The following is a 27,939-nucleotide window of genomic DNA, read 5'->3' on the forward strand; positions in this document are numbered from 1 at the left end:
CTTTGTCACAATGGTTCTCTCAAGTGATGCTATGTCTTAGTTTGGAGAAAATTAGAAGTCGAACCTTTGAACCTTTATTTGATTTTGAGAAAAGATGGGGCTCATTTGCTCGTTATTATCATTTGAGTTAATTGATATAATTTTTCCATGATCTAATTGTAAACTCTTTTAGTGTATTTTCTTTTCTTGCTGGCGGTTTTATGTTTATTTTTAGAAGCTTTTTGTATGACGCATGGCTCCGGGGTTGTACAGCTAATGGGTTCTCTTTTTTTTTCACGTTCCTGCTTAGTAGGTTTTTGTTGTTATCACAAAATTTTGTTTTCAATCTTTAAGATGATGGTTTTTTTTTGAGGCATTGTAAGTGTTGTTACTTCGATGTACTCATGTTATTTTTCCTATATATATACAATAAAAAGATTTGAAAAGAAAGAAAAAATCTGGCAAACTGGACCTTAATGCAGATCACAGAGAGTCTTGTCATCTATTGCACTGATCTAGAATTATCAATCATGCTCACATCGTGCAACTCTGCCATGGATGGTCCCAAGCCCGACTGCCAAAGGAGGAGGGTTGGACGTGGGAAGAGCAACCCCATCCCATAAAAACCCAGAACTACATAAACACCAACAGAAGCTCTAAAGACCTCATCCCTGGAAATGGAAGGATCTTTGAAGATGGGCTACCACTGGGCACAACTTGAAATTCTGGCCCAGAATAGAGCACTCTGGCGAGCAGCTGTCAGCAATCAGTGCACCAGCAGGGGTGATGGGGGCTCACATTGTGCAGTATCATTATACAGTATAATTTTCAAATTCTATTTCTGTTACTTGCAATAAATAGTAAGCTAGACTATGAACAACGTAAAGACTGAAAACAACCATTACCTTACCTGGGGGTCTAACTATCACTTGCAGGATATTTGACGTTGCACTAGCTTTCATGACCCATTGATCTGCATGGGGCCTTTGCCATAATTCTGCATTACATAAAAACTTCCCAGCTTCCAGCTCGCTGGCTCTAGAGACACGCAGCCGGACAGAATTGGATGCTGTTTTTGTTACTATCATTTTCCCTTTGAAATTCACTCCCTCCTCTCCCCACGTAATCGCAGTGTCACGGTTGAAAGTAACAAGGTGGAAGCTGTCATTCGAATTAGTAGGTTGGAATTTCCAGGATATGGTTGTTGGCAGATGACTGAGGCTTAAAGGCCGAATTATACACTGGAGTTCAAATGTACCATAATATGTTGCAGTTGGTGTGCGGGTCACAGCAGTAACTTTAAAGATGCTACCTGTAAACATTAAAAAAGATAAATTATTGGAGATGTTGAAAACACTTAGTGGATCCTAAACTGAACTGGTCCAAAGTAAAGCAGGTGCTTCCAAAGTGGACAATAACTGTTTAAGATACCATGACATTGGTTTCCTTGGTTCAGAACTTACTGAAGCAGCAAGCCACCCTACCTGACCAGTGAAGAGAGGCCCCACTACCTCGTGCAGATTTTGAAAAGTCAATCTGCCAAGAAAATATGACGATGACCCTGGTGCTCAGCCAATGCTGGTAACTCAACAAATGCCATGACTACATGAGGAATTCTGCAGATGCTGGAAATTCAAGCAACACACATCAAAGTTGCTGGTGAACGCAGCAGGCCAGGCAGATCTATAGGAAGAGGTACAGCCGATGTTTCGGGCCGAGACCCTTATGCCGTGACTGAAGTTTTGAGAACAAGCCCTTCCAACAAAAACACTGAAGCGATTTTGACTGCAGCAACAAACAATCCACCTAGCGTATTCAGTGGGTGGAGCACCAGTGGGGGGAGGGGGTTTGCGTGGAATGCATTGTTGATGTTTCACATTGAAACCCTGGATCAGGACTAAAAGCAAAGGGAGAAGATAGCTATTAGAAGGAGGAGAGGGGGAGGGATGAGAAGCTTTGACGGCCTGGTTGTTGATCTAAACTTATGGCTTAACCAACCATTAAAGCAGCAAAAAAATTGCATTCCAAATAAAACAGTAATCAAGAGTTTATTTTTAAAGCTATTAAAATATGATTTACTGAAAACATAAAAGCATTTAAAAAGATTTAAAATACCTCAAACAATTTAAGAAAATAATACCCTTTTCTTCATCCCTCGCTGCTGTTCTCATTGAAATCAGAGGGATCTCCGTGTCAGGTCCAACCTGGTGTAGATGTACAGGTTGGATTCTGCAGAACAAGTGCTGAGATTTGCCAATCTACTCACTCCTTGTGTCGACATACAATCAGTGACAACAGTTTGCAGTGTTTGCACTAATTTTCTTCAAAATTTTACACTTCCTGGTACTTGCCACACAAGATCAAACCCATTGTAAATTAGATGTTTGAAATAGGTTTCTGATTTTGATGTTATTTTTCCTGCTAGTGGTTTAATTTAACATCTTTTCTAAATAAATCAATAATTTCTGTAACACAGGACAAGATACATCACAAAGTGAATCTCCCATTTTAACCATAGCTGAATGAGCGCATGGGGATGCAGAAACTTTAATCAATGAATTCTGCAATTTCACCCCAACAAACTTTCACTTCCTTAACTGAGTAATTACCTGTTAAAATGCACATAAAGCCTAATAAAGATTTTTTCTGTGTTAAAAAATGTATTATTCATTTTCTACCAACAATATCAATTACTTAACCTGATTTCCCAAAGCTAGTGAAATTCTTATTTTTCAGTGTAGCACCGTCTGCCTCAGCCACATACAAATTTTACCCAATTAAAAAAAGCATTCTAGGCCCAGCTGAAAGCCCAGCAATTCATTTTGTTATAATCAACTATCATAGATATGAGATACGGAATTGCTTACCAAGAGATTTAATAGCCACTGCCTTATCACTGCTTTCGTACTCTCCAATTAAACGCCAGTTTTGGTTGGACTTTACTTCCCACTCCGTAACTTTGCAAGAATACAGTCCTTCATCTGAAGTGCGTGCATTATAAATTCCCAAAGTGAAAACACCCGATCCCACTCTTGCCATCCTGACGTCACCATGAATGAGGTGCTCACGATAGGGTTCTGCAGCAACTTGAACACCATTCCTGTTCATTTCGATTATGTCACTCTTTATGTTCTGTTTGTTTCTGAACTGCCAAACAATAGAGAGCTGGCCATGGCCTGCTGCTTCTGAATGAATATTGCAGGCAAACTGAAGAAAGGCACCCTCCAAAATTTCAGTGGTATTACTGGTGATCGCCACATTAAGATTGGCTTCTGTGAAAGAACAGAGGATGATGCTAATGTTTGCAGTACTTCAGACAATGAATACTCGATAGAGTAAAACAAATCCCAAGATTTTATTGAAAATGTTAGATAACATAAAGATCAAAATATTACTTACTTTATCACTGATATATCACCAACATCCAATTTATAATAAAATACATACATTTGTGTCTCTTTTACTGTTACTCAGGTATTGAATAACAGTTCAATAAATAGGTGAAGGAGGATTAAGAACAACAGTAAAGAAGGCATCAGGTATCTCTCCCATTGATGAATTATCACACCCTCTCCATGAACTGTTTGTTCTTCTGCCATCAGGCAAACATTACTGGAGCATCAAAACTAAAACCACAAGGCTACTAAACAGCTTCCTCCCACAGGCAGTTAGACTGCTAAATAGCTGCTCCACCTGACTCTGCTTTGGACACTTTTAACTTGCACTGGACACTTATAACTTGATTTTAACTGACATGTGGCTGTTCTGTTTTACTATTTATTGTTATGTTTATTATTTAGTGTTGCGTTTGTTATGTTATGATTGCACTGCTCCTGGGAAACGCTGTCTCATTCTGCCCTGCAGAGCTGATGTACGGGCAGAATGACAATAAAGTTTTTTTTTGAATTGAATTGAATTGAATAAACATTTTACCATCTACCAAAGAACACAAGATGTTGTTATACTGTATATTTCAACTTTGTAGAAATTCTAAAGATTGCCAAAAGTGTAACTTTATTTCCACAGTCTGCATTAAAGCCAGGTAGCACTGAATAGATGTTGGTCTCTCCCTGTTGGACCCCTGTACATCTGCGTAATAATTGTCACAACCCCTGTTGTGACATGCCGCTGGTTTATTAAAGGAGAGCAGCAGCAATTTATCTTTAGTGGTTTGTACTTCTCAAAGTGAGAGAAAGTAAAAAATCATCTTATACATGTCCACCAACCTTTCATGGTCCCAGAAAACAATCAAGAAAGCCCATCAACTGCCTCTGCTTTCTGAGGAGGCTGAAGAGAGCTCAACTGTGCACATCAATACTCATGGCCTTCTACAGATGCACAGTAGAGAGCATCCTAGCATGTTGCATCATAATACGGCATGGAAACCGTACTGCAGCTGACAGGAGGGCCCTACATCGAGTAATTAAAACTGCCCAATGCACCAGCGTCACCAGCCTACCCACCATCAAGGACATATATACAGAAGGATGTCAGGAACATCATGAGGGATGCAAACAACAGGAATTCTGCAGATGCTGGAAATTCAAGCAACACACATCAAAGTTGCCGGTGAATGCAGCAGGCCAGGCAGCATCTCTAGGAAGAGGTACAGTCGACGTTTCAGGCCGAGACCCTTCGTCAGGACTAACAGCTAACAACTAACAGTTAGTCCTGACAAAGGGTCTCGGCCTGAAACTTCGACTGTACCTCTTCCTAGAGATGCTGCCTGGCCTGCTGCGTTCACCAGCAACTTTGATGTGTGTTACATCATGAAGGATTCCATGCACCCTGCTTATGGACTGTTCGTCCGACTCCCATCAGGGAGATGGCTATGTAGCATCCACGCACCAGACAGAAAAACAATTACTTTCCCATGCAGCAAGGCTGATCAATATCTCCACTCACTAACCCACCCCTCCACACTCCCACCACCACTATTTCATCATTTCCTGTCAGAGTCCCCCTATGTGCAAACACTGCTGTTCCTATGTCACTTTATGGACATACAATTAATCTATATATAAGCTATTAATGTACATTAATTATGTTTTTGTTACTGTTTGCTTTCTCTTACTGTGTTTTTTGTGCTGCATCAAATCACTTCATTCTCCTTTACGCTTGTGTCATGGCACATACATTAAGTAATCTTGAAATGCTATCAAATACTCCCAACTGAGCTTTGAGTGAATTAAGTCCAATTTTAAGGCTTTTTCAGTAGACCCTTAACTCTAACCTTATCAAATCATCAGCTGTGAGAACCCAAGAACATCGAGCAATTTTTCTTTTTGCCTCATTGGGCAAGGTGGATGCATAATCCATTGCTTCTATATGGTCATTGACTGGAGATCTTATTAGGATCAAGATGTGTTTTTTCTTATACTGTATCCTAATCACTACAAAAATAAGAAAAACGATGTTAATTTCCATGCTTCATACCTGGCCGTTGAACAGTGATTTCAATCTCTTTGGACTTCTTGGAAGAGAACGCTCCTGACGCGGCTGCCTCACTCTCCTCCACGAGGCAGTGATATTTCCCACTGTCATCCACTTGAACCTGATAAAGTTTCAGAACGTATTCCCCTTCAGTTTTCTTTCTGACAGCCACCATTCCAGAATTTTCTCTCGTTCCATATTCTCCATGAAAAGACAGAACTGCATTTGGTCCAATACGAACCATCTCATTATTGTTCAAGAACCAGGTCACTGAGAAGAAACGCTGTGCAGTATTCTGAGCTTCAACTGTACAGGCTATTTCCAGTGAGCCTCCTACATTAATATTGACATTGGCTGCTTTAATTAGAACAAGAAACTCTTTACCTGCAAGGAAATTAAATGAATGCGGGTTAGTATATTGAATGTGGCCAAAAGCAAAGTGAGTAAATTTGCCATAACTTTAGTTTGATGGAAGACCAACATTTCACTGCCAAATTTGAGTATGGTGAAAATGGGACCAAATGTAACCAACATAAGCATTCAGAGTCATGGTTTATGGTGTTCCATGGACCAGAAAGAACGGGACTATTTGTAGCCCATGATGTGCAAAAGGGTCAGAAACAGGCTCTTTGGCCCATCATGTCCATGCCAGCTATCAAACACTGCCAATAATAATCCCATTTACCAGCACTCCTTGAAGCATTCTGGATTAGTTTTAGAAGGAATGATGGAGACTATTAAGGTATATAAAACTTTACTGGGGTCCACAGGGACTCTTATTAGCTCATACAGGTGCCTCTTCATAAATAAGTTCTGTTGCATTTCAGTCACTTCTAGTCCACAGATAAATTCAAATTAATCCAATACTCATCGTTGTTTGACTAGAAATAGTGAGGTATTATAAGCAGCATATTTTAATCATAGAGGGGGAGAACAGAACTTGGAGACAGACTTAGGGATCAAAAAGGCAAAGAAGGAATGGATGCAAATTTTAAACATTGCAATCTTCTGTCATCTCTCCCATCAAAATGTAAAGACCATCAGCAGCTCAATATTGGCAGCTATCCAATCTGAGTTAATAAGTGCGTATATAAAGCTTACTTTTGAAAGGTGTAGCCTGGAGCTTAAATGTTATAGCACTTTAAAAATTCAGTGTACTCCTTCTGGTTAAACCAGAAAGTACCATTGAAGATGAAACTGATCACAGCAGCAGCTGAAGTCTGCTGAGGTTTAATAGCAGTGAATCACACTCCATTAATATAATACTTGTGTTTCATCAAAGGTCAGAGTCTCTAACTTCAACAGATAATCTACATCCAAGACCACTTCCTCTATAATTAACCTGTCTGATGCATTGTTGTTCCTTATGATCTTCAGCCACTCCCATTATTAGTCAGAGTCACTGCAAGCTGGTCGCTGGTTGCTACCCAAAGGAGCAATTCAGCCACAAGCAGGGAACAATAGGAAATGTTTAGAATGTAGTTTAATAAATATAAAAATATAGTTAATGATGTCAACAAGGTCTTTAACGTAACTGCTCATGGCTGCTTATACTGGTCTCCAGAATGACATCCAATACAACTAACATATATACATTCTTGTTTATGACCTGCTTTGTTGTAATTTAGCAAAAAATCAAAGCAGAAAGCTTTGACTGAACTGATAAATGTTGCTGCCTGTCCAGGTGACCAATTCATGTTTTCAAATAACACAAATTTCTGATTCATGTTATTTGAAAAAGAAAAATTTTTTGGAAAAAGCTGATGGCGATTTGGTGTAAGAACTGCAGGGCAGGTATCAGTATAAATAATCAGGTACTAATGAGGTTAGTAAAACCATGCACCAAGACACTCTTCTGTAAATCCTCAAAGATATCCAAGGATTGGTGAAGCATCATATCATACTGAATATGATACAAGGATCTGATCTGAAAAACAGAGACTCTATGAGTGTGTTTCTTGAGTTGCTAACCACTTCATGATGGACTACCATTGTGAATCAGTATGTAAGGCTGCACATAATTGATCCCTGATGCCTTTAGCTCTGTTCAAATATCATTGTCGAACAGCCAGAGGGTTGTCCTTTTATTTCCAGAATCTAGCTTTTGTGGGTAGGTAGGAAACAACAAAGTAAGGTCAGTTTCCTCTTGGGTAGCTACAAATTCAATAGGAATTGATCCTGAGATGAACATACTCTCTGAAAAAGAACTAAAAGGGAGAAACATCTAGTGGAGAGTCTTGGAAGAAATAAAACAAATAAGAAGGAATGAGAGAAATTAGGAGATAGTAGTTGGGGGGAGGTGGGTTCAGAGGTGATGGTATATGGGGTAGATCCATATTCTTGGTGCAGGAAGGTTAGGAAGCTCAAACAGGGCTTATAAATGTTGCACCAACCCCCAGATGCAATTTAAGCTGGTGTAGCTTGAAGATACTCTGGGTTTTATATTCCGCAGCCAAACCTGACTTCTTGCCCTGTAAGTGAGTGCGGCCCCCATTAGAGGGATCAGTAGTGCCGGTATCTCACCAGAATCTACTAATAACCCTATTCCGAGATTTATGAGAAATATAATTGCTTTCCTTATATGGCCTGAGCTTGAACTTCTCACAGATTTTCATCCTGGTGTCAAAATTTTCTTCCAGTGATGAATTTTGAGTTAATAACTGAAAATGAACTGAGACTTGGTAGTCATAAAATCTTTCACAGTATGATTTTACCATGCTGAGATCATATTGGAACATCATTATGTGCTGCAAAGAGTTTAACCACACAGGTTTATCTAGCACTTTACAAAACTGTAGTTGTAAAAGGAAATGATCCTTACCCATGCTTTTAACATTCACTGTGCTATTTTTGGTTTGTTTTTCAGTCAGTGCCTGCCAGGTCTTGTCTGGGTCTTGGATCCACTCTATACTGCGGCAGTAAAACTGCCCCTGCTCGGACATCTGCAGCTTGTGGATAGTGAGCCTGTACGAAGTGGCCCCAACCTTGTCCAGTCGCACATCTCCCTGTGCCCATCTTTGCTTATATAATTCTCCAGCACTTAGGACGAAATCTCTTGTCAGAGAGATAACTCTGATATTCTGACCATCTTTCTGTAGGTACCATGAGACGGACACATGTGTGTGGTACGTTGTTTCTTTAGATACTTCACAGACCAGTTCCAAAGGATCACCTTCTACTTTATTTATGACTTGAGGTACCAATGTTGCACTGAGCGTGTCTGGAATAACTATAAAAATACATGTTTTAGCATGGTTTGCAGACTCCACACCGAGTAGACAAAGTTCACATACAATAATTCAGCAGTTCCATGATCTTCTCTCTCTCACTTAGAGACATTGATAAACCAGCCAGTTTTTCCATTCTGTAAATTCCTAAATTGGACATGAATCCTACCCCTGGAATTCTGAGGATTCAGAATGTGTGTGAGGGGGAAGATGATGGGAGACGATGGGAGATGATGGGAGATGATGGGAAAGTGTGTGCTCTGGTTGAATAGTACACCAATGCTGTTGAGCTAAATTTTCCACTAATGCCATTCAGGAAAAGAAACCAGCTGACACCAATTTGCTTGACCTGGAGCTTTCCTCAGCAGGTCCACTGAACTACGAATGAATGTTTCAGGAAACCTATGACAGCCTTCTCAGGTTTCTGATAATGCTCTTAACTGCAAACAATTTCTTACAATTCCCATTAAATTCAAGCACACAGCATTTGGTGTGGCAATTTCAGACAACTTCCACTCCAACCTGGGAACAAGGAAACTAAGAGACCTCAGCAACAAAGAAAATGCTGGAGGAACTGAGCAAGTCAGGCAGCTTCTGGGTGTTTGTGGGTGGGGACGGAGAATAGGCAGCTGATGTCTTAAGTCAAGGCTCTTCATCTGGACTGAGAGTTAGAGGGGAGACAGACAGTATGAAGGGGTGGAGCGCGAGCTGGCAAGTGATAGATGGATTCAGTTGAGGAAGGGTGATAGGCAGATGGAGGAGGAAAGAGTAGAAATAATGCCTGAGGTTGGGAAGAGTTAACTAGAAGCGGCAAAGGGCTTCAGGTGACAGAATCTAGTGAGAAAGGAAAGTGGAGCAGGGAGTCAAACTCGGTAGGTGCGGTGTTGATATAGGAATAGTGAGGGGAAGGGGACCCTGTGAGATGGAGTTGGTGATAGAAAGGAAAGTAACAGGATAATTTGGAGACTGGGGTGGGTGTAAGAAGAACTGGGTAGATCTGGAGAAGAGAGATAATGGATGTGGGGGGAGGGGGAGGAATGTTTATCAGAATTTGGCAACTTCAACTTTCATGCCATTTAGATGTAGACTACCAGACAGAATATGTAGGAGGGTTAGGGCGGTAGGCGAGCAGCAGTCAGTAAGTCTCCTAGCCAGTTAGAAAATAGAAGAGAAGGAAGAAGATTGCAGAAGATCTACCAACAAGAATATAGATCAGGATTTCCCAACCTTTTTTAATGCAATGGACCCCTAATATTAACCGAGGGGGTTCATGGGCCCCAGGCTGGGAACCCCTGATGTAGAAAATATAGCATTTCTAAAATAGGAGACTGATGCCAAAGAACTGGTGAATTGCAAGCACTATTACTCTGTCCTTAAAAATTAAAGAATCAATACATTAGAAGCTGACCAGCCTAACGTTGGTAGTAGATAAACTTCGAGATGTTGGAAGCAATTGGGTTAAAAATAAAATCCAGAATGGATTCTTAACAGAAGATAGCACTTGACTTCAAATCTTTGGACAGAAGTGTGGTACGGATAGTGTGGCTATCCTTGTGTAAGTGGAGTTTCTAAAAAAATTTATTAAAGTCCCACAGATAAGATTGAAAGGGAAGCAGCTACATGGATATGAAATTGAGTCAGCTGTAAAAAAAACAGAAAGTAAAAGTCAAATGTTACTTTTCAGAATGGAGGGACGTAGGTAATGGATCTCCCAGCATTCAGAGTTGGAACCATTGTTTTGTTGGTATCTATAATGACCTGGCCTGGGGTATAATGAATGTAAATAAAATGTAGAATTTTGCAGTTATACTCCATATCAATAACACAAAACATTTGTTCAAAGATGAGGATAAGGGCAAACTGGTGAAATAGCAAATAAAATTCAAAGGGGAGAATTATGAATTGAATCACGTGGTAGAATAAATGAGGAGGGTCAATGTTAATTAGGAGTCACAGTTTAAAAAGGAATGCTTGGAGAGGACACCAGTGAATGCTTGTGCATTGATTTCAGTAGGGTGCTAGGAATGGCATACAAGATCCTGACCTGGGAGATGGATTAATAAGATGGAATATGGACCTTGGATATGGGAAATAAGTAAACATCTATCATAAAAGATCCCCATCACCCAGGACATGCCCTCTTCTCATTGTTGCTGTCAAGGAGGAAGTACAGAAGCATGAGGGCACACACTCAGTGATTCAGGAACAGTTTCTTCCACGCCACCATCAGATTTCTGAATGACCCATGTACACTACCTCACTCTATTTTTCCCTCCTTTTTTGAAATTACTTATTTAATTTTTAAATATATTTCTTATTTGAATTTATAGTTTTTATTTTTATGTATTGCACTGTACTGCTGCTGCAAAACAACAAATTTCATGACACATACCAGTGATATTAAACCTGATTTTGATTCTGTCCTTGAAAATTCCAGATACTTGGCTTCTTGATTCCCTGAGGAAGGTCCATGGTGCAGTATGTCTCAACCAGTCTCTGGACTTGGAACTATATCACTAGTCCATCAGCGTTTCTGGGTCTAATTTCCTCCCTAACAGGATTGTAGGAGCACTTTCAGCAGGAGAAATGAAATGGTTCAGGATCAAAATTTTCTTATGGGCAATTGGGATTGGAAATAAGTTCCTAACTTGTCAACAACACCCAGAATCCAGAAAAAAGAAAATAAAAATGATGAACTGCCTCTTCATGAAGTGCATATTTGTGCTGAAGTATTACAGAAGTGTCATCGACGATTGACGTTATTGATGTGGCCCCAAGTCAGCATGAAACGTTTAGTCAGTACATGGAGGACCACACTCAGTGTTCCAAAATGCAGAGCATGCCTAACCTTATTACTGATCATTTTTCAGACTTACAAAATAAAAGTGAATGGTGCTTGTAGATCACAAGCAAGAGAAAATCTGCAGATGCTGGAAATCCAGAGCAACACACACAAAGTGCTGGAGGAACTCAGCAGGCCAGGCAGCATCTATGGAAAAGAGTACAGTCGACGTTTTGGGCCGAGACACTTCATCAGGACTGGAGAAAAAAAGATGGGGAATCAGAGTTAGAAGATCGGGGGAAGGGAGGAAGAAATAAAAGGTAGTAGGCGATAGGTGAAACTGGGAGAGGGGACAGGTGAAGTAAAGAGCTGGGAAGTCAAATGGTGAAAGAGCTAAAGGGCTGGAGAAGGTCTGATGTCCAGAAAGGAACAGAGAACTTTGAGGCCTTCCTGATGGGGGAATGGAGGTGTATAGGATCTTGTCATTCATATTGAATGTAAGATGACCAGGGACAAAGGACTTGAAATCATTGAAAAGATCAAGATCATGTGAAATGTCATGGTTGTAGCTAGGAAGGGACTGAACCAGTGGGTATAAAACAGAGACAAGGTACGCAGATATAAGTTTGGTGGGGCAGAAACAAGCAGGCAGGTTTGTGCATCTTGAGTAGGAGGTTGAAACCGGAGATGCGGGGTGAGGGAACTATGAGGTTTGTGGCAATGGATGGGAGATCACCAGAGTTAATGAGGTCAGTGATGGTGTGGGAGACAATGGCCTGGTGCTCCTTAGTGGGGTCCTGTTCGAGGGGTGAGTAAAAGTAGCTGTCTGACAGTTGTTGCCCGGCCTCAGCAGAATAGGGGTAGGTCAGTCTGCCGGACCACTACAGCACCCCCCTTATCTGCAGGTTTGATGGTGAGGCGCAGGTAGATGTTGCCTCATGCAATGGTCTTTCTAGTCTATTATCCCTGGGGTTTAATCCTACTGAGGCGTTTACCATCACTCACTGGGACAAGGAGAGTTGCAATCAACAATGAAGGTTAATCCTATTCTTATTTTGCTTGAGATGTTTACTTATTTGATTTAGTGATCAGTGAATGTGCTTGTTTTTTCCTACATTTCCGCAGAACTCATAAATAAATCATACTTCCTTATTAGCAACTGACCTGCATTTTACATGATGTATTGCTTCTTGCTTAGTGGGATTTAAAACATTTAATAGATTACCCAGTGTTGCACTTTAACATGCTGACAGTTTTTATAATAGTAAATTGTGCCTTGTTATGAAGCTCTGATTTAAAAGTTCTGATTTACAGATTATAAGCACATTCACAGATGATGCCTGACCTGCTGAGTGTTCTTCAGCATTTACCATTTAATTTCATTATGAAATATTGGGCTTCATGCTTTTTTAAATTCTGTACATGAGAACATTTCATGGAGTGTATTGCAGTTGGTGTTTAAAACAATGTTTATAACCCCATATTATTTGCATTAAAATAGGATTTGTTATGATGTGCTAAAATTTGGATTTCTTTTATTTCAGTTATACATTGATGTATAGTTAATTAGCGGCAAATGTCTTGCTGAATGGGATGGTTATTTATAGTACAGCTGGAGAGAAAGTAGAACTCACCTGTCAAATTCACGAATGCACTATAGGTTCCCCAGTATATACTGTCGGTGTTGGGAGTGTAACACTCGTACTGTCCTTCATCAGTTTTCTGCAGATTAGTTATGTGTAACTGCGCAGAGTCACTTCCGATTCTCTCTATGTAGATCTCCTTAGCCGCCACTCTGTCTTTGTACAAGGCATAAGTGTAGTCGGAATCTTGAGTGCTGATAATTTGGATTTGAAATTTAGGTTTATTTGGAAGGGTGATAGACCACTCAAAGTTCTGCTCTTGAGACTGCTGCGTTCCGCTCACAGTGCACTGAATCGTTATGTGACGTCCTTCAGCTCGAATTAGGGGTCCTTCCTGTAATTTCACCAGCCTTTGAGCAGTGCACAGATCTGTACCAAGAAATAAACGAGAGGTAACTCAGCTCATTTCTTCTCAAAATTTGACAAAATCTTTCAAAGTAGAATTTTATTCTAATAAGCAAGAGAATGAATTATCCGATACAGTTTGATATAATTGTTACTTTGAATAAGTTCTGAAACAATTAAATGAACTCAAGTCCAAACAATCAGGAATAACCTCTCTGACCCCCAGCCCCTCACTTGTGTATTGCCTCCCCCCACTCCCCTCCCCCAACCAACCAGCTCTTGCTCCAGCCCTTCCTTCTTCCTTTTTATATTGGCTATCTGCTTCCAGTCCTGATGAAGGGTCTCAACCCAAAATGTCAACTGTCCATTTCCCCCCCATAGGCGTTGCCTGACACACCAAGTTCTTCCACCTGCAAGAGAGAATCTGCAGATGCTGGAAATCCAAGCAACACAAAATGCTGGAGGAACTCAGCAGGCCAGGCAGCATCCATGGGAAAAAGCACAGTCGACGTCTCGGCCCATTGATGCTGCTTGGCCTGTTGCGTTCCTCAGCGTTTTGTGTGTGTTGTTTGGAGTTCCTCCACCTTCCCTGTTTTGATCCAGATTTCCAGCATCTGTAGACTCTCGTAAGTGCACAATTTATTTTATTGCTGATCACTAAATATTCACCTGTGCAGTGGTATTGTTGAGCACCGAACAAAGATTAACTTAAACAACAGGAATTCTGCAGATGCTGGAAATTCAAGCAACACACATCAAAGTTGCTGGTGAATGCAGCAGGCCAGGCAGCATCTCTAGGAAGAGGTGCAGTCGACGTTTCAGGCCGAGACCCCTCGTCAGGACAGACGTTTCAGACCGAGACCCTTCGTCAGGACGAAGGGTCTTGGCCTGAAATTTCGACTGTACCTCTTCCTAGAGATGCTGCCTGGCCTGCTGCGTTCACCAGCAACTCTCATGTGTGTTGCAAAGATTAACTTAAACTGGACTGAAAAATTCTTATTTCATAACAGCTATGTTTAAGCAAGCATTAGAATATGGTGACAAATAATTTTGCTATTTGAGTAGACTGGAGAAATTGAGTTTGTTTCAGACACTGGAGAAATATGGGACAAGTCTTACATAATGAAAATACAGAGAAATTGAAGGGGTGGTAACAGGGATACAGGTAAAAGAAATACTGACTACATGAGGAAAAATGTCTTGCGTTACAAGTGATTAGGTTTTACAATCAACTGCACAAGGTAGTGAATAATGAGTCAATAGTACTTGTTGAAAGGGAATTGCACAAGTACATTATAGATTAAGAATTATGGTGATATAAGAATGATAAGGGAAACAAAAGTACTTGGGATTCTTTTCAAAAGTCCTGCTCAGATTGATGAAGTGAATAGACCTCTTTTGTGCTACACTATGCACCCGTATGATTTCATCATATGCTGTGATAACAAAATCTTTCAATTTGTGTATTGGAAAATTGACCAATGGCTGTTAAAAATTGGCCTAGCCTGAAACATTAGCTGTTTACTCTTTCCTATAGATGCTACTGGCCTGTTGAGTTCCTCCAGCATTTTGTGAAGTGTTTTAACTGATGTACAAAAAAAATCACAGAAGGGAATTTTGTCAACCAGTTGTTGGAAACTGCAGATATGATATGGAGGACATCTTGTGTTTGTGGCTAAACTTGCCAGCTGGCTGATTCAGGGTTTACTAAGGACTCTTACTGAGTAGATCGGGGTGAGGCAACTGATTGACCTATTATGTGTAAAACGTGCTGAAACTGGAATTTCCTGCCACAAGAGCAGACTGACTGACACATTGATTAACCTTAGGAGAGGAAGTGGCTGTCAAGAAGCTGACACTCATTGGCTGAAGTGATAGAAAAGTCTTAAATGGTTATATTGCTGAGGTCAAAAATTTATAAAGAAATTGATGGAAAATTATATCACAACATTCAGGGATAGACTAATTAAAACTTGGCAATAATCAGTATCGTTTAAAGTATGGTAGCAAAATGTCAAATGTACTTTTATTCATACATAGCCCTGATTTTTCCTTCCTTGAAACAGATTTACTGGATAAACATCACGCACACAGAAGCATCGTATGCAGGTAAATGATAGCATTTATTAAGTGAAATTCAAGTTGAATTATTTAGAATTAAATTGACATTGATAGGTTTGGGGAAAAAGCATTGCACTTTCCTCAATGGTCTGCTGATCTCAGGTGGAGGCAAGGTTGCAGAAGTCTTGCAGCTGAGGTTTAGCATCTGATCTGTCTTTTGAGTGGTACACTTAGAAACCACTTCCCACTCCAGCAACTGTCAGCTTAATGAGTAACTGCACCAACTACATTTAGCAGAAATTGAAGCAAAGTTCTGTCAATCATTAACACAAGAGATTCTGCAGATACTGGAAATCCAGAGCAACAGACACAAAAGGCTGGAAGAACTCAGCAGGTCAGGTATCATCCACGGAAAGGAATAAACAGTTGGTGTTTTTGGCTGAGACCCTTTCATCAGGACTGGAAAGGAAGGGGTCAAAGCCAAAATAAAAAGGTGGAGGGCGAGGGGGGAGGAATACCAGGTAAGTGGTGATAGGTGAAGTCAGGTGGATGGGGGGAGGGGAATGAAATGAGAAGCTGGGAGGTGAGAGGTAGAGAAGGTAAAGGGCTGAAGAAGGAATCTAATAGGCGAGGAGAGTGGACCATGGGAGAAAGAGACAGAGAAGAGGCACCAGCGGGAGGTGATAAGCAGATGAGAATTAGAAAAGAGGTAAGGGGGAGCCAGAGTGGGGAATGGGAGGTGCTGGGGGGAAACTACCAGAAGTCAGCAAAATCAGTGTCCATGCCATCAGATTGGACGCTATTCAGATGGAATATAAGGTGTTGCTCTTCTAACTTGAGATTGGTCTCACTGTGGCAGTAGATGAAGCCATGGGCCAGCACGCTGGAATGGGAAAGGGGATTGGAATTAAGATGGTTGGCCACTGGGAAATCTTCCTTGATGTGGATGGAGCAAAGGTGCTCAGCAAAGCGGTCCCCTAATTTATGTCAGGTCTGATATAGAGGAGGCCACATTGGGAGGCTGAATTCTGTCAGTCATTGCTGTCATTCAATTGTTTCTCATCAAGAGATAATTGTATAGAATTAAGTAATTTAATAAGCATATAAAATTTTCAAACTAAAATGTGTATATTAAAGTGAATCTAGCTGATATAAAATCAACAGTGTTTATTAAATAAAGAATGAAAAAAAACTACATACATTTTATCAAGCACATAAATGGTGTCAATGTTAACATACCAGCCAAGTCTAACATGAAGATAGAAGCCAGAAACAAAGCCTATCCCTGCCCCAGCTGGAATGACAGAGCTCCACCACTGGCCTCAGTACCACGTCCCGTGGTGGTGGGAGGTCAGATGTTCCACCATCTAACCTTGGGCACATTCTGGTTGGTGCCCTGCGCTGACCCTCAAAGGGGACCTCACCACCCATTCTCCTCTGAACTGTCAATAGAAGATAAACATCTTTCGTCCTTGTGTAATGAAGGGAGAATGGTACAACTAAAAGCACCAGCAATAAAACTCTATGTTTAAAAGAAAGAACCCAAGCCAATCTCAAGATTTTCAAAACCAATCTGGCAATTTGAATAACACAGAAATTTTTCAGGAGTATCTTAGGCTATCAATTTTAACTGAATTGCTGTGTATCAAATGCATTTGATGAAGAGTGAGGAGGATAATTTATATAAACTCCTTTGATATTTAATAAATGAACAGTGTTAGAAACCCAGTCGTTATACAGATTGGAGTCTAGAGCCCACTGGCACTCTAAGTTATTATGAGCCTCATCATTATGAACTCATTGAGCCAGCTGCTCACCTTTTTCTGAGTTCAGTCCTGGGATGTTTGATTGATAAGGTTCATTTGCTACAGGGGGATGTTCATTCCTCTGAGCTCTCTCTTCTGCTTTCTGGTAAATTTACTCTATACATTATGGAATAGCAATCTTAAATATTACCTCTATAAGAAACAAGAACATGTGTCAACCATATGTTCCTTTAGCCTGCTTTGCCAATTAATACTATCATAGCTGTTAAGATCCTGATTTCAGCAATACCTTCCTGCCAGTTCCTAATAATCTTTGGCTCCCCTGTGTTCAAAGATCTGCCAGTCTCAGTCTTGAAGTACATTTCAGCAACTCTGCCACCTCAGCTCTCAGGGAAGGGTTTCCAAAGACCCACAAGCCTTGGAGAAAAATAAAATCCTCCTTGTCTGTCTTAAGTGGTGACTCTTCATTTTGAAACGGAGCTCCCAATACACCAATGATAGGAGCATCCAATCAGTACCTGTCGCATCAGCACCTTTCAGAATCGTGTACGTTTCATTATTAGCTATCATTCTTCTAAACTGACAAGTACACACCCATACTGCTCAACCTTTCTGTGTACAACAGCTCTTTCTCTGTACAGCCTTTAAATTCTGTTTAACCGAAGAGAACAGAACAAATGGTGAGATGTGGTCTCGTCAATCTGCTGCTCAGTAGCAGTAAGATTTCCCTAAACTTATATTCCATTCTGCTTGTAACAAAAACCAATGTAACCCTATCCTTCCTAATTGTTGTAATCTGCTAACTTTCTGTACAAGGTGAGCTAGACCTAATGTGCAGCTGCAGTGAGTGAACAATGCTTCTCAATAGTTTCTACCAACGTGGATAACCTTCAAATTCCCCACTATTATACCTCATTTACTAGATTTGTCCCTCCCACTTAACCTGCCTATATCCCTTTGTGTACCCTTCTGTGCTCTCCTCACAATTTGCTTTCCCACCTTGATTTCAAAGAGTTGTACACTAAAATGACACAGGAGGCAGGAGGGAGAAGGGATTTTAAATTTTAATGACATGAACTACGACCCCACACCAAGACATACGTACCTGATACACTTGTTAGCCAATCTCATTCACCACAGTCTGCTCCTCATCCATGACCTTTCACCCCAATGTCCCACTTGCTGCCTTCCTGGTTAATGTGATCCTTTCTGAATAAACAATAAAATCAAGCATCACCTGGAAACTGAAGGGCACCACCACCCAAATGCCGGAATCCTTCTCAGGTACTAGTTCAACGAGTAGAGGGAGTTTATCCACACTGATATGTCATATTTTTTCCATTAATCTTTGAAGGATCAAGTTGTCTTCACTGACATTTGCCCAGCTCCCTCCCAATTAGAATAATCTCCTATTCTAAATATTCAGCCTGACTGATTGACCATTAACACAGATTCAAACAACTAAAACATCCTTTTGATAACCTAATGGCATAGTCCTGAGCATAATTTCAATGTCTGCAGATCTCCTCAACAGTGAGTTGGATAGCAAATTATTTCATGGAAACATAGGAGAAATTATAGATTAAGTTTAATACAGAAGTACAGTATGTGACATGATCAATTTTGATAGGAAGAATAAGGAGAAGCAATATACCCTCAGTGTCACTTTATTAGGTACACCTGTACACCTGCTCATTAATGCAAATATCTGATCAGCCAATCATGTGGCAGCAACTCAATGCAAAAGCATGTAGACCTGGTCAAAAGATTCAGTTGTTGTTCAAACCAAACATCATAATGGGGACGAAATGTGATCTAGAGACTTTTACTGTAAAATGATTATTGGCACCAGACAGGGAGGTTTGGAGTATCTCAGAAAATGCTGATCTCCTGAGATTTTCACACATAACATTCTCTAGAGTTTACAGACAATGGTGCAGAAAATCTAAAAACATCCAATGATTGGCAGTTCTGTGGGTGAAAATGACTTGTTAATGAGAGAGGTCAGAGGAGAATGGCCAGACTGGTAGAAACTGACAGGAAGTAGACAGTAACTCAGATAACTACAACAGTGGTGTGCAGAAGACCATCTCTGAATGTACAACACATTGAGCCATGAGGTGCAGCAGAAGACAATAAACATACACTCAATGGCCACTTTATTAGGTACAGGAGGTACATAATAAAGCGGCCACTGTATGTAGATCAAACCTTACAATTTCAAATGGGGCACAGGAACAGAGACTTCTGGAATGTTACACACAAAACTGTGAAGATGGTAGGCGAAAAGAAGGAGGTAATTACAAAGACATAAAACTCATTTGCTCTTTAAATATTTGTTTTCTACATGCTGTCTTGACCATGATTGTTCTTGGCAAATTTTTCTACAGAACTGGCTTGCCATTGCCTTCTTCTGGGCGGTGTCTTTACAAGATGGGCGATGTCGACCATTATCAATACTCTTTAGAAACAATGTGCCTGGCATCAGTGGTCACATAACCACGACGTGATATGACCAGCTGCTCATACAAACATCCCCTGCTGCTTCCAAAGCTTCTCTTGATCCTGAACGAGGGGCTTAAGCAGGTGCTACACCTTGTTCAAAGGTAAGCTGCAGGCTGGTGGAGGGAAGGAGAATCTTACACCTCCTTTGGTAAAGATGCATCCCCACCCAGTCACCCATTAAGTTTTGGTACAGAATATAAAATCAAGGAAGTTATGTTAAGCATTTATAAAAATATTTGGCTGGTCCCCCACTAAGACTGAATATTTAATGCAGGATGGCTGGCAAGTCTTAGAAAATGCATATAGCAGTTTTGGCATTCTTAACAGACCAGAGACCAGTTACAGGAAAATTTAATTTTGATGTTCAAAGCTTTGATAGGCCTTAATAGCTCCCAGTGGCAGAGTGTTCAAAACCAAAGGGTATGGATTTAATTCTAGAAATCAGAAACTATGAAACCATATTTAGAAAATGTAGCTTAACTGAGAATCTCCGAAAGAGTTAGTACAACACGATAGGCTGATGGGTTAGTATCCATACATTATCATTTTATGCTCGATAAGCACTCATAACTCTTATTACAAGCTCTGCTTTCAGCTGTGGCAACACAGCACCAGAAGGTGAGGTGTCTTAACTATCAAACTAGAAGTACTGGCAAAATAGCATGGGGTACGGCCATTTCTCAAGTTAAACGGTGCATTCCTGGAAAATGTTCCCTGAAGTGGAATTCTGTAAATCAATAAGGCTGAACAGAACACATAAGGGATATTTTGGTACAGAGTATTGCCATGGGCAGAGAATGGTGCATTATTTGCTATAGTGAAAGATAGATCTGTAAATCAAAGGCTCACTTCTCAAAGAATGAATGGCATTTGAGCAAAAATTCATAAATCAAACTCTTTCATGTTGAGGAAAGCCTACAACAGTTGGAAAGCAGCTTTCACAGAGTACATTGACATCAAAGTAACTATGGTGTGGAACTATAGAGTTGTTCTAATTCTAAATTTTGTAGAAAGTGATCATTCAATGGAGCTTTGGCATTATCCCTTCAAATATTTTTAAAAGTAGCCTTGTGCATCAAAAAAATTTCTTAATGTAAAACAGAGCTGCCATAGGGATTATTGTTAACTGAATTTGTTTAAATTTTTATCTAATTTCATTTCTTCTTAAAGTACCATGGAACATTTTAGGTATTAAACATATATACAGTAAGTGCAACTTTCTGTTACATTGATTAGCACAGTTTAATGCTTCCACAATTAGTAGAAATATTGCATATGACATTCAGCACTTCTTGCTGAGATGGAAATTTTATAAATTGTGCCAGTAATTTTTAACTTTTCAATGTGAGTGATCTATTCCTTCCTGACATTTGTACTTTGGCATAAAAAAAAGTTTTATGGAACTGCTCCATCTAAATTTTAATACAGTATTAAAGTTGTCTTAGTTTCTTTTTGGGGTCTTTCGAATGTTATTGTCTCCGAAGAGAAGTTTGCAAGAGAAAACATGCTTGAGAATTCTGCCACAGGTTGAATTTTACAGGAAACATGGTAGAAAGATGAGAATAATAAAAAAAAATCATGAGGAATTCTGATGGTGTGAATAAGGATTAATTATTTTCTCTTGTTTGGGAAGAACAGCAAAGAATCTTCAATTTCAAATTGTCAATTGCCATTGAGGATGGCTGGTGAATCGATTTTTGCACTGAATACAAATGACCATAAGCCGTGGTCCACAAATGACGTGGCCAAGTGGTTAAGGCGTTCATCTAGTGATCTGAAGGTCGCTAGTTCGAGCCTCAGCTGCGGCAGCATGTTTGTGTCCTTGAGCAAGGCACTTAACCACACATTGCTCTAGTGTCTGTGCGAGGAATGGCGCCCTACACAGACTTTCAATCTGCACCTTGTAAGGCATGAAAGTGCCCGATGCAGGCCTCATGGTCTGAGTTGACGTTCCCTCCCTAAGTCGAATGTGCTATGGAACATTGGGAAAATATGTGAAGGAGATGATAGAGATACATGGAGGGTTGTGTGGATGGGAGTGCAGAGACTGTTGTGATTGGTAAGTGGGACTGGTACTGGTTTGATGGCACTCTCCCTGTGCCAAATGAATAGACCATGAAACTGGTGCATCTTGCTCCTCTGCTCACCACCTGCAAACTGTAGGTGTCTGTGTCTGTCAGGTCCCAGCGGCATCTTCCTAGTCCTTGGGAGGGTGGGGGGAAGATTGTCTAGCTGAGCCTAGGGCAGTATTGTTGGTTGCCAATGGCTCACCAATTTATTTCAAAGCCTGCTAATCCCAGTTCTTCAATAAAATGGTTTTAATAAACATCATAGTGAGCTGGCTCCCTGCAGTCTCTTTAAATGGCATTGATTTAGCTGTTAAGCCCTGAGAAAACTGGCAGCAGTCTGCTGTCAGGCTCCGAAGAATTTTGTAATGATCACTGACATCCCTGTTTGCATTTGTCGAATGTAAATTCCATGCTTGCATTTGGAATGCAAATACAGGAACCTTCAGCAATGCAGGTTGGACTATTGCTTACTCGATAACATGCAGTGTGTGGACATCCACCCTCTGTGTGGGACACTTCAACTTTTACCTCAGGAGTGTCAAGTGGGACAGGGCCAATGAGAAAGTGCAAACATGAGGAAATCTGCAGATGCTGGAAATTCAAGCAACACACACAAAATGTTGGTGGAACGCAGCAGGCCAGACAACATTTATAGGAAGAAGCACAGTCGACGTTACGGGCTGAGACCCTTTGTCAGGACTAACTGAAGGAAGAGATAGTAAGAGATTTGATAGAGGGTGGGAGAGGGGGAGATCCGAAATGATAGGAGAAGACAGGAGGGGGAGGGATAAAGTGAAAAGCTGGAAAGTTGATTGGTAAAAGGGATACAAGGCTGGAGAAGGCAGAGGATCATGGGATGGGAGGCCTAGGGAGAAAGAAAGGGGAAGGGGAACCCAGAGGAAGATGGAGAGCAGGCAAGGAGTTATTGTGAGAGGGACAGAGAGAGAAAGAGAGAGAGAGAAAAAAAAGGGAAATAAATAAATAAATAAGGGATGGGCTAAAAAGGGGAGGAGGGACATTAACGGAAGTTAGAGAAGTCAGTGTTCATGCCACCAGGTTGGAGGCTACCCAGATGGAATATAAGGTGTTGTTCCTCCAACCTGAGTGTGGCCTCATCTTGACAGTAGAGGAGGCCGTGGGTAGACATATCAGAATGGGAATGGGCTGTGGAAAAAAAAGTGTGGCCACAGGGAGATCCTGCTTTCTCTGGCGGACAGAGCACAGGAGTTCAACAAAACGGTCTCCCAGTCTGCGTCGGGTCTCACCAATATATAGAAGGCCGCACTGTGAGCACCGGACGCAGTATATCTCCCCAGTCGACTCACAGGTGAAGTGTCGCCTCACCTGGAAGGACTGTCTGGGGCCCTTAATAGTGGTGAGGAAGGAAGTGTAAGGGCATAAGGAGCACTTGTTCCACTTACAAGGATATGTGCCGGGAGGGAGATCAGTAGGAAGGGATGGGGGCGCCTCTGGGTCCAACATATAATTCTCCGTAACTTCTGCCACCTCCAACGGGATCCTGCCACCAAGCACATCTTCCCCCCCCCCCCGGCTTTTCACTGGGATCACTCCCTACACGACCCCCTTGTCCATTCATTCCCCCCAGCCCTCCAAGTTCACTCCAACAACTCCAGCCCAGACATGCTGCAAACGTCCTGCCCCAGCGAGACTCCAGTCACACCCCAAAAATGCATCAGTGGCATTCAGGCCTGGTGACCAACCAAAATACAAGAGGACCAGGTAACTTACCGGAAAGCCATCTCACATGCGAAGTGGCAATTCCTGACCAAACCTGAATCATTGAAGAATGCTTGACATTTGCGGTAGGGCACAATGCTATCACCTTCTACAAAGTGAAACCAAGTGACATAGGTGATAACGACAACAGGGCTTCACTCCCAGATGAGCTCAGTGCCTTCTATGTTCACTTTGACTGTCAAAACACAGAGTCACTTTCGCAAACTCCCACAGCCCCCGATGACCTTGTGATTTCAGTCTCTGAAGCTGACCTGAGAGCATCCTTCAGGAGGGTGAACCTACGGAAAGTATCCGGCCCAGACAGGGTACCTGGCCAAGTACTAAGGCCTGTATTGATCAACTGGCTGAAGTGTTCACTGAGATCTTTAACCACTCACATTATCAGTCTGAGGTACGTAGCTGTTTAAAAGAGGCCTCGGTTATACGGGTGCCTAAGAAGAATGTGGTAAGCTGCCTCAGTGACTATCATCCAGTAGCACTTACATCCACAGTGATGAAGTGCTTCGAGAGATTGGTGATGAAACACACCAACTGTCACCGGAGAAGTGACTTGAACCTCCTCTAATTTGCCTACTGGAGCAACAGAACAAGACGCCTACCATGTCTTTGGCTCTTCACTCAAACCTGGAACATCTAGACAGCGAAGATGCATACATCAGGATGCTCTTCATTGACTATTGCTCAGCATTCAATACTAACATCCCCTCAAAACCAATCAATAAGCTTCAAGATCTCAATGCTTGGTTGTATAACTGGATCCCCAGGACTCTCACTTGCAGACCCAGTCTGTTCAGACTGGCAACATCACAAGGTTGTGTGTTAACCCCTTTGCTCTTCATACATTATAGCAATGACTGTGAAGCTAAGCACAGCTCCAAAGCCATATTTAAGTTTGTTGACGATAGCGCTGCCATTGGCTGAATCAAAAGGTGGTGACGAACCAGCATATAGGAAGCAGATTGAAAATCTGGCTGAGAGGTGCCACAGCAAAAACCTCTCACTCAATGTCATCAAGACCAATGAGATAGTTATTGGCTTCAGGAACAGGAAACTGGAGGTCCAAGAGTGAGTCCTCATCGAAAGATCAGAGGTGGAAGGAATTAGCAACTTCAAGGATTTTATCCTTTCTGAGGGTCTGTCCTGGGTCTAGTAGGGCAGCAATTCTACTGTCTTAGGAGTTAGCAAAGACTCAGCATGTCATCTAAACCTTTGACAAGCCCTACAGATATGTGATGGAGAGTACATTTACTGGTTGCATCATGGCCTGGTATGGGAACATCAATGCTCCTGAACAGAAAATCCTACTAAAAGTAGTGGACACAACCCAGTTCATCCTGGTTAAAGCCCTCCCCACTACTGAGCACATCTTCATGGAGTGCTATTGCAGGAAAGCAACATCCATCATCAAGGACCCACACCATTCAGGCCATGCTGTCTTCTCACTGCTGCCAGCAGGACGGTAGAGTTGCCTCAGGACTCACAGCACTGGGTTGCAGACGAGTTATTACCCCTCAACCATCAAGCTCTTAAACCAGAGGGGATAACTTCACTCGCCCCATCACTGAACTGTTCCCACAATCTATGGACTCAGTTCAAGGACACTTCATCTCATGTTCTCCATACTTATTTATTATTATTACCTTTTATTTTTTTTCCTCGGCCCAAGCTGGAAAAATCTGAGCCACAGGCATAGCCAAGCACACCCATTTCTCAATTGTTAGGAAGTGTCGGATTATTCTAGTGGTATTTAGTATTGTGGCTTTCTGGAGATTTATATACATCTCCAGAAAGCCACAATACTACATAGCAATGTTTATTTACAAAAATATTACCATGTAGGCCTAATTGCTTAATGCTATTACTATGCGACAATGTATACCTTGTTAATGATATCACTATTGCAACAATGTACTGTATATCTTGTTCATGTTCCATAGTCTTTCAATTTTCTCGATTAATTCAGCATATTTCTGGTGTTTTTCACTTTTTGATTTCTGTATGTTATGTCTGTTTGGAACGGCTCTATCTATTATGTAGTTCTTGTTTATCCTGAAATATTATATCTGGATGGTTATTATGGATTGTCCTATCTGTAATAATGGATAAGTTGTAATATAATTTTTGGACTCCGACTCTAAATCTGGATCAGGCTTGTATGGTGTGGTGTCTCTTATGAATTTGTGTTTTAAAGCAACATTTTAGTGAATGATGCTTGCCACTTGATTGTGCCTGTGTAAGTCATCAGATTGAGTTAAACTACTACAGGATCCTGTAACGTGTTGGATTGTTTCTGGTTTCTCTTGGCACTTTCATAAATTTGTTGGTCTTCCATTAGATAGTTTTGATAATGTTTTGTGTTAATCACTTGGTTCTGCATTGCTCTACCATATCCGTAGTGTTCCTGTCCCATAATATCTGCAGTGCATTCCATGCTGACCACTGCATGTTGGACTTGCGGTCAAAGGTGTTTTATTTGAAAGTACTCTTCAAAAGAACAGATATTGGAGCAATATCCTCAGACTGGGACATTGTGTGGTAACAGCAAAAAGGCGACAGGTGGGACCTTTACACATAGTGACCTTGGTCCACACATCGCCTAATACAGCCTCATGTGAAGGTGGTCATCAGGATGAGCACAACGTTGCAACACTTTTTCTGAGATACAATCAATGCAATCAATAGGCTGTAATTTTCATTTCAGAGTTGAGCCTTTCAACCACCCGTATGACTTGGCCTTCTCGCGGTGTGAACTAAAGTCTCAGAGGTGCAGGACAATTGTGGTGTGGCAAGTACAGGCCGAAGGAAGGCAGCAGCACCCAGGCCTGAGAGCAGAGAACGAACCAACGTTTGGCCATTGCTGGAGTGGACTTGGAGGTGATTCAATGTGACAGAACCAAGGTGAGGCAGAGAATCAGAACCAGGTTTAATATCACAGGCGTATGTTGTGAAATTTGTTGTGATATGGCAATAGTACATCACAATGCATAATAATAGACACTGAAAATTACAGTGTATAAATGTATTTAAAAGTTAAATTAATTAGAGAAAAAAAGTAGTGGTGTAGTGTTCACGGGTTCAATTCAGAAATCTGATGGCAGAAGGGAAGAAGGTATTCCTGAAACATTGATCGTGTGCCTTCAGGCTCCTGTACCTCCTCCCTGATTGTTGCAGTGAGAAGAGAGCATGTCCTAGCTGATGGGGGTCCTTAATGACAGATGCTGCCTTTTTGTGGCATTGCTCCTTGAAGATGTCCTGGGTGCTAGGGAGGCTAGTGGCTGTGGTGAGCTGATTGAGTTCACAGCTTTCTGCAGCTCATTTCAATCTTGTGTAGTGCCTCCCACCCCGCCCCCATACCAGATGGTGATGCTGCCAGTTAGAATGCTCTCCACAGTACAAATGTAGAAATTTGCAGTTGTCATTAGTGATATATCAAATCTCCAAAAACTATAGAAACATAGCTAATGCTGTGCCTTCTTTGTAACTGCATCTATATGTTGGGCCTAGGAGAGATCCTCAGAGATGCTGACACCCAAGAACTTGATCTTTCTCAGTCTTTCCACTTCTGATCCGTTGATGAGGAGTGGTGTGTGTTCCCTCGTCTTACCCTTTCTGAAGTCCACAATCAATTCTTTGGTCTCACTGACACTGAGTGCAGGGTTGTTCTGCAAAAACACTCATCCAGCTGATCTAACATGCTCCTGTATGCCTTCTCTTCACCATCTTAAATTCTGCCAGCAATAGTTGTGTCACTGGCAAATTTATAGATGGTATTTGAGCTGTGCCTAGCCAGACAGTTATAGGTGTAGAGAGAGTGGAACAGTGGGCCAAGCACACATCCTTGAGGTGCACCAGTGTGATTATTAGCAAGGTAAATTTGTTATTTCCGATCTGCCCAGACTGTGGTCTTCCGGTGAGGAAACTGAGGATCCATTTGCAGAGTGAGGTTGAGAGCTGCAGGTTTTGGAGCTTTGTAGGAATGACTGGTTAAATGCTGAGCTGTAGTCAATAAACAGCAGCCTGATGCAAGTATTAATATTGTCCAGATGATCCAAGGCCATGTGAAGAGCAAATGAGATTGTATCCGCTGTAGACCTATTGTGGCAATAAGCACATTGCAGTGGGCCCAGGTCCTTGAATAGGAAGGAACTGATTCTAGCCATGACCAACCTCTCAAAGCTCTTCATCACCAAGGATGTACTGCAAGTGCTACAGTTGTTAAGGTCTACTCTTACTGGACACTGGCATGATTGTTGTCCTTATGAAGCAGAGCTGAGGTGGTGTAGCCCAGGTCTGGGCCTGAGAGCGAGGAGAGATCTGCTGTTTAGACAAATTAAGCACCGTCCAGATTGGAAAGGAGTGGTATGGGTCGAA

General features: G+C 41.4%; 1 protein-coding gene across 2 annotated transcripts in view; it reads right to left on the reverse strand.

Annotated features, from left to right (window-relative positions):
- Window positions 1-27,939, reverse strand: part of LOC140199008 (immunoglobulin superfamily member 3-like) — a 57,200-nt gene that overhangs the window by 13,473 nt on the left and 15,788 nt on the right. The window contains exons 1-6 of one of the 2 annotated variants that reach the window (XM_072260383.1): window positions 16,710-16,746; window positions 13,056-13,433; window positions 8,234-8,641; window positions 5,416-5,796; window positions 2,847-3,251; window positions 890-1,291 (exon numbers count right to left, since the gene is read on the reverse strand). In XM_072260383.1, the coding sequence (XP_072116484.1) occupies window positions 890-1,291; window positions 2,847-3,251; window positions 5,416-5,796; window positions 8,234-8,641; window positions 13,056-13,433; window positions 16,710-16,725 (1,990 nt within the window). In that variant the 5' untranslated portion in view covers window positions 16,726-16,746. Of the gene's footprint in view, window positions 1-889; window positions 1,292-2,846; window positions 3,252-5,415; window positions 5,797-8,233; window positions 8,642-13,055; window positions 13,434-16,709; window positions 16,747-27,939 lie in introns of those variants that run through there. The other variant, XM_072260382.1, reaches the window with a different exon arrangement.

This window comes from Mobula birostris, chromosome 6, assembly GCF_030028105.1.
Source record: "Mobula birostris isolate sMobBir1 chromosome 6, sMobBir1.hap1, whole genome shotgun sequence".
Classification (NCBI taxonomy): Eukaryota; Metazoa; Chordata; class Chondrichthyes; order Myliobatiformes; family Myliobatidae; genus Mobula; species Mobula birostris.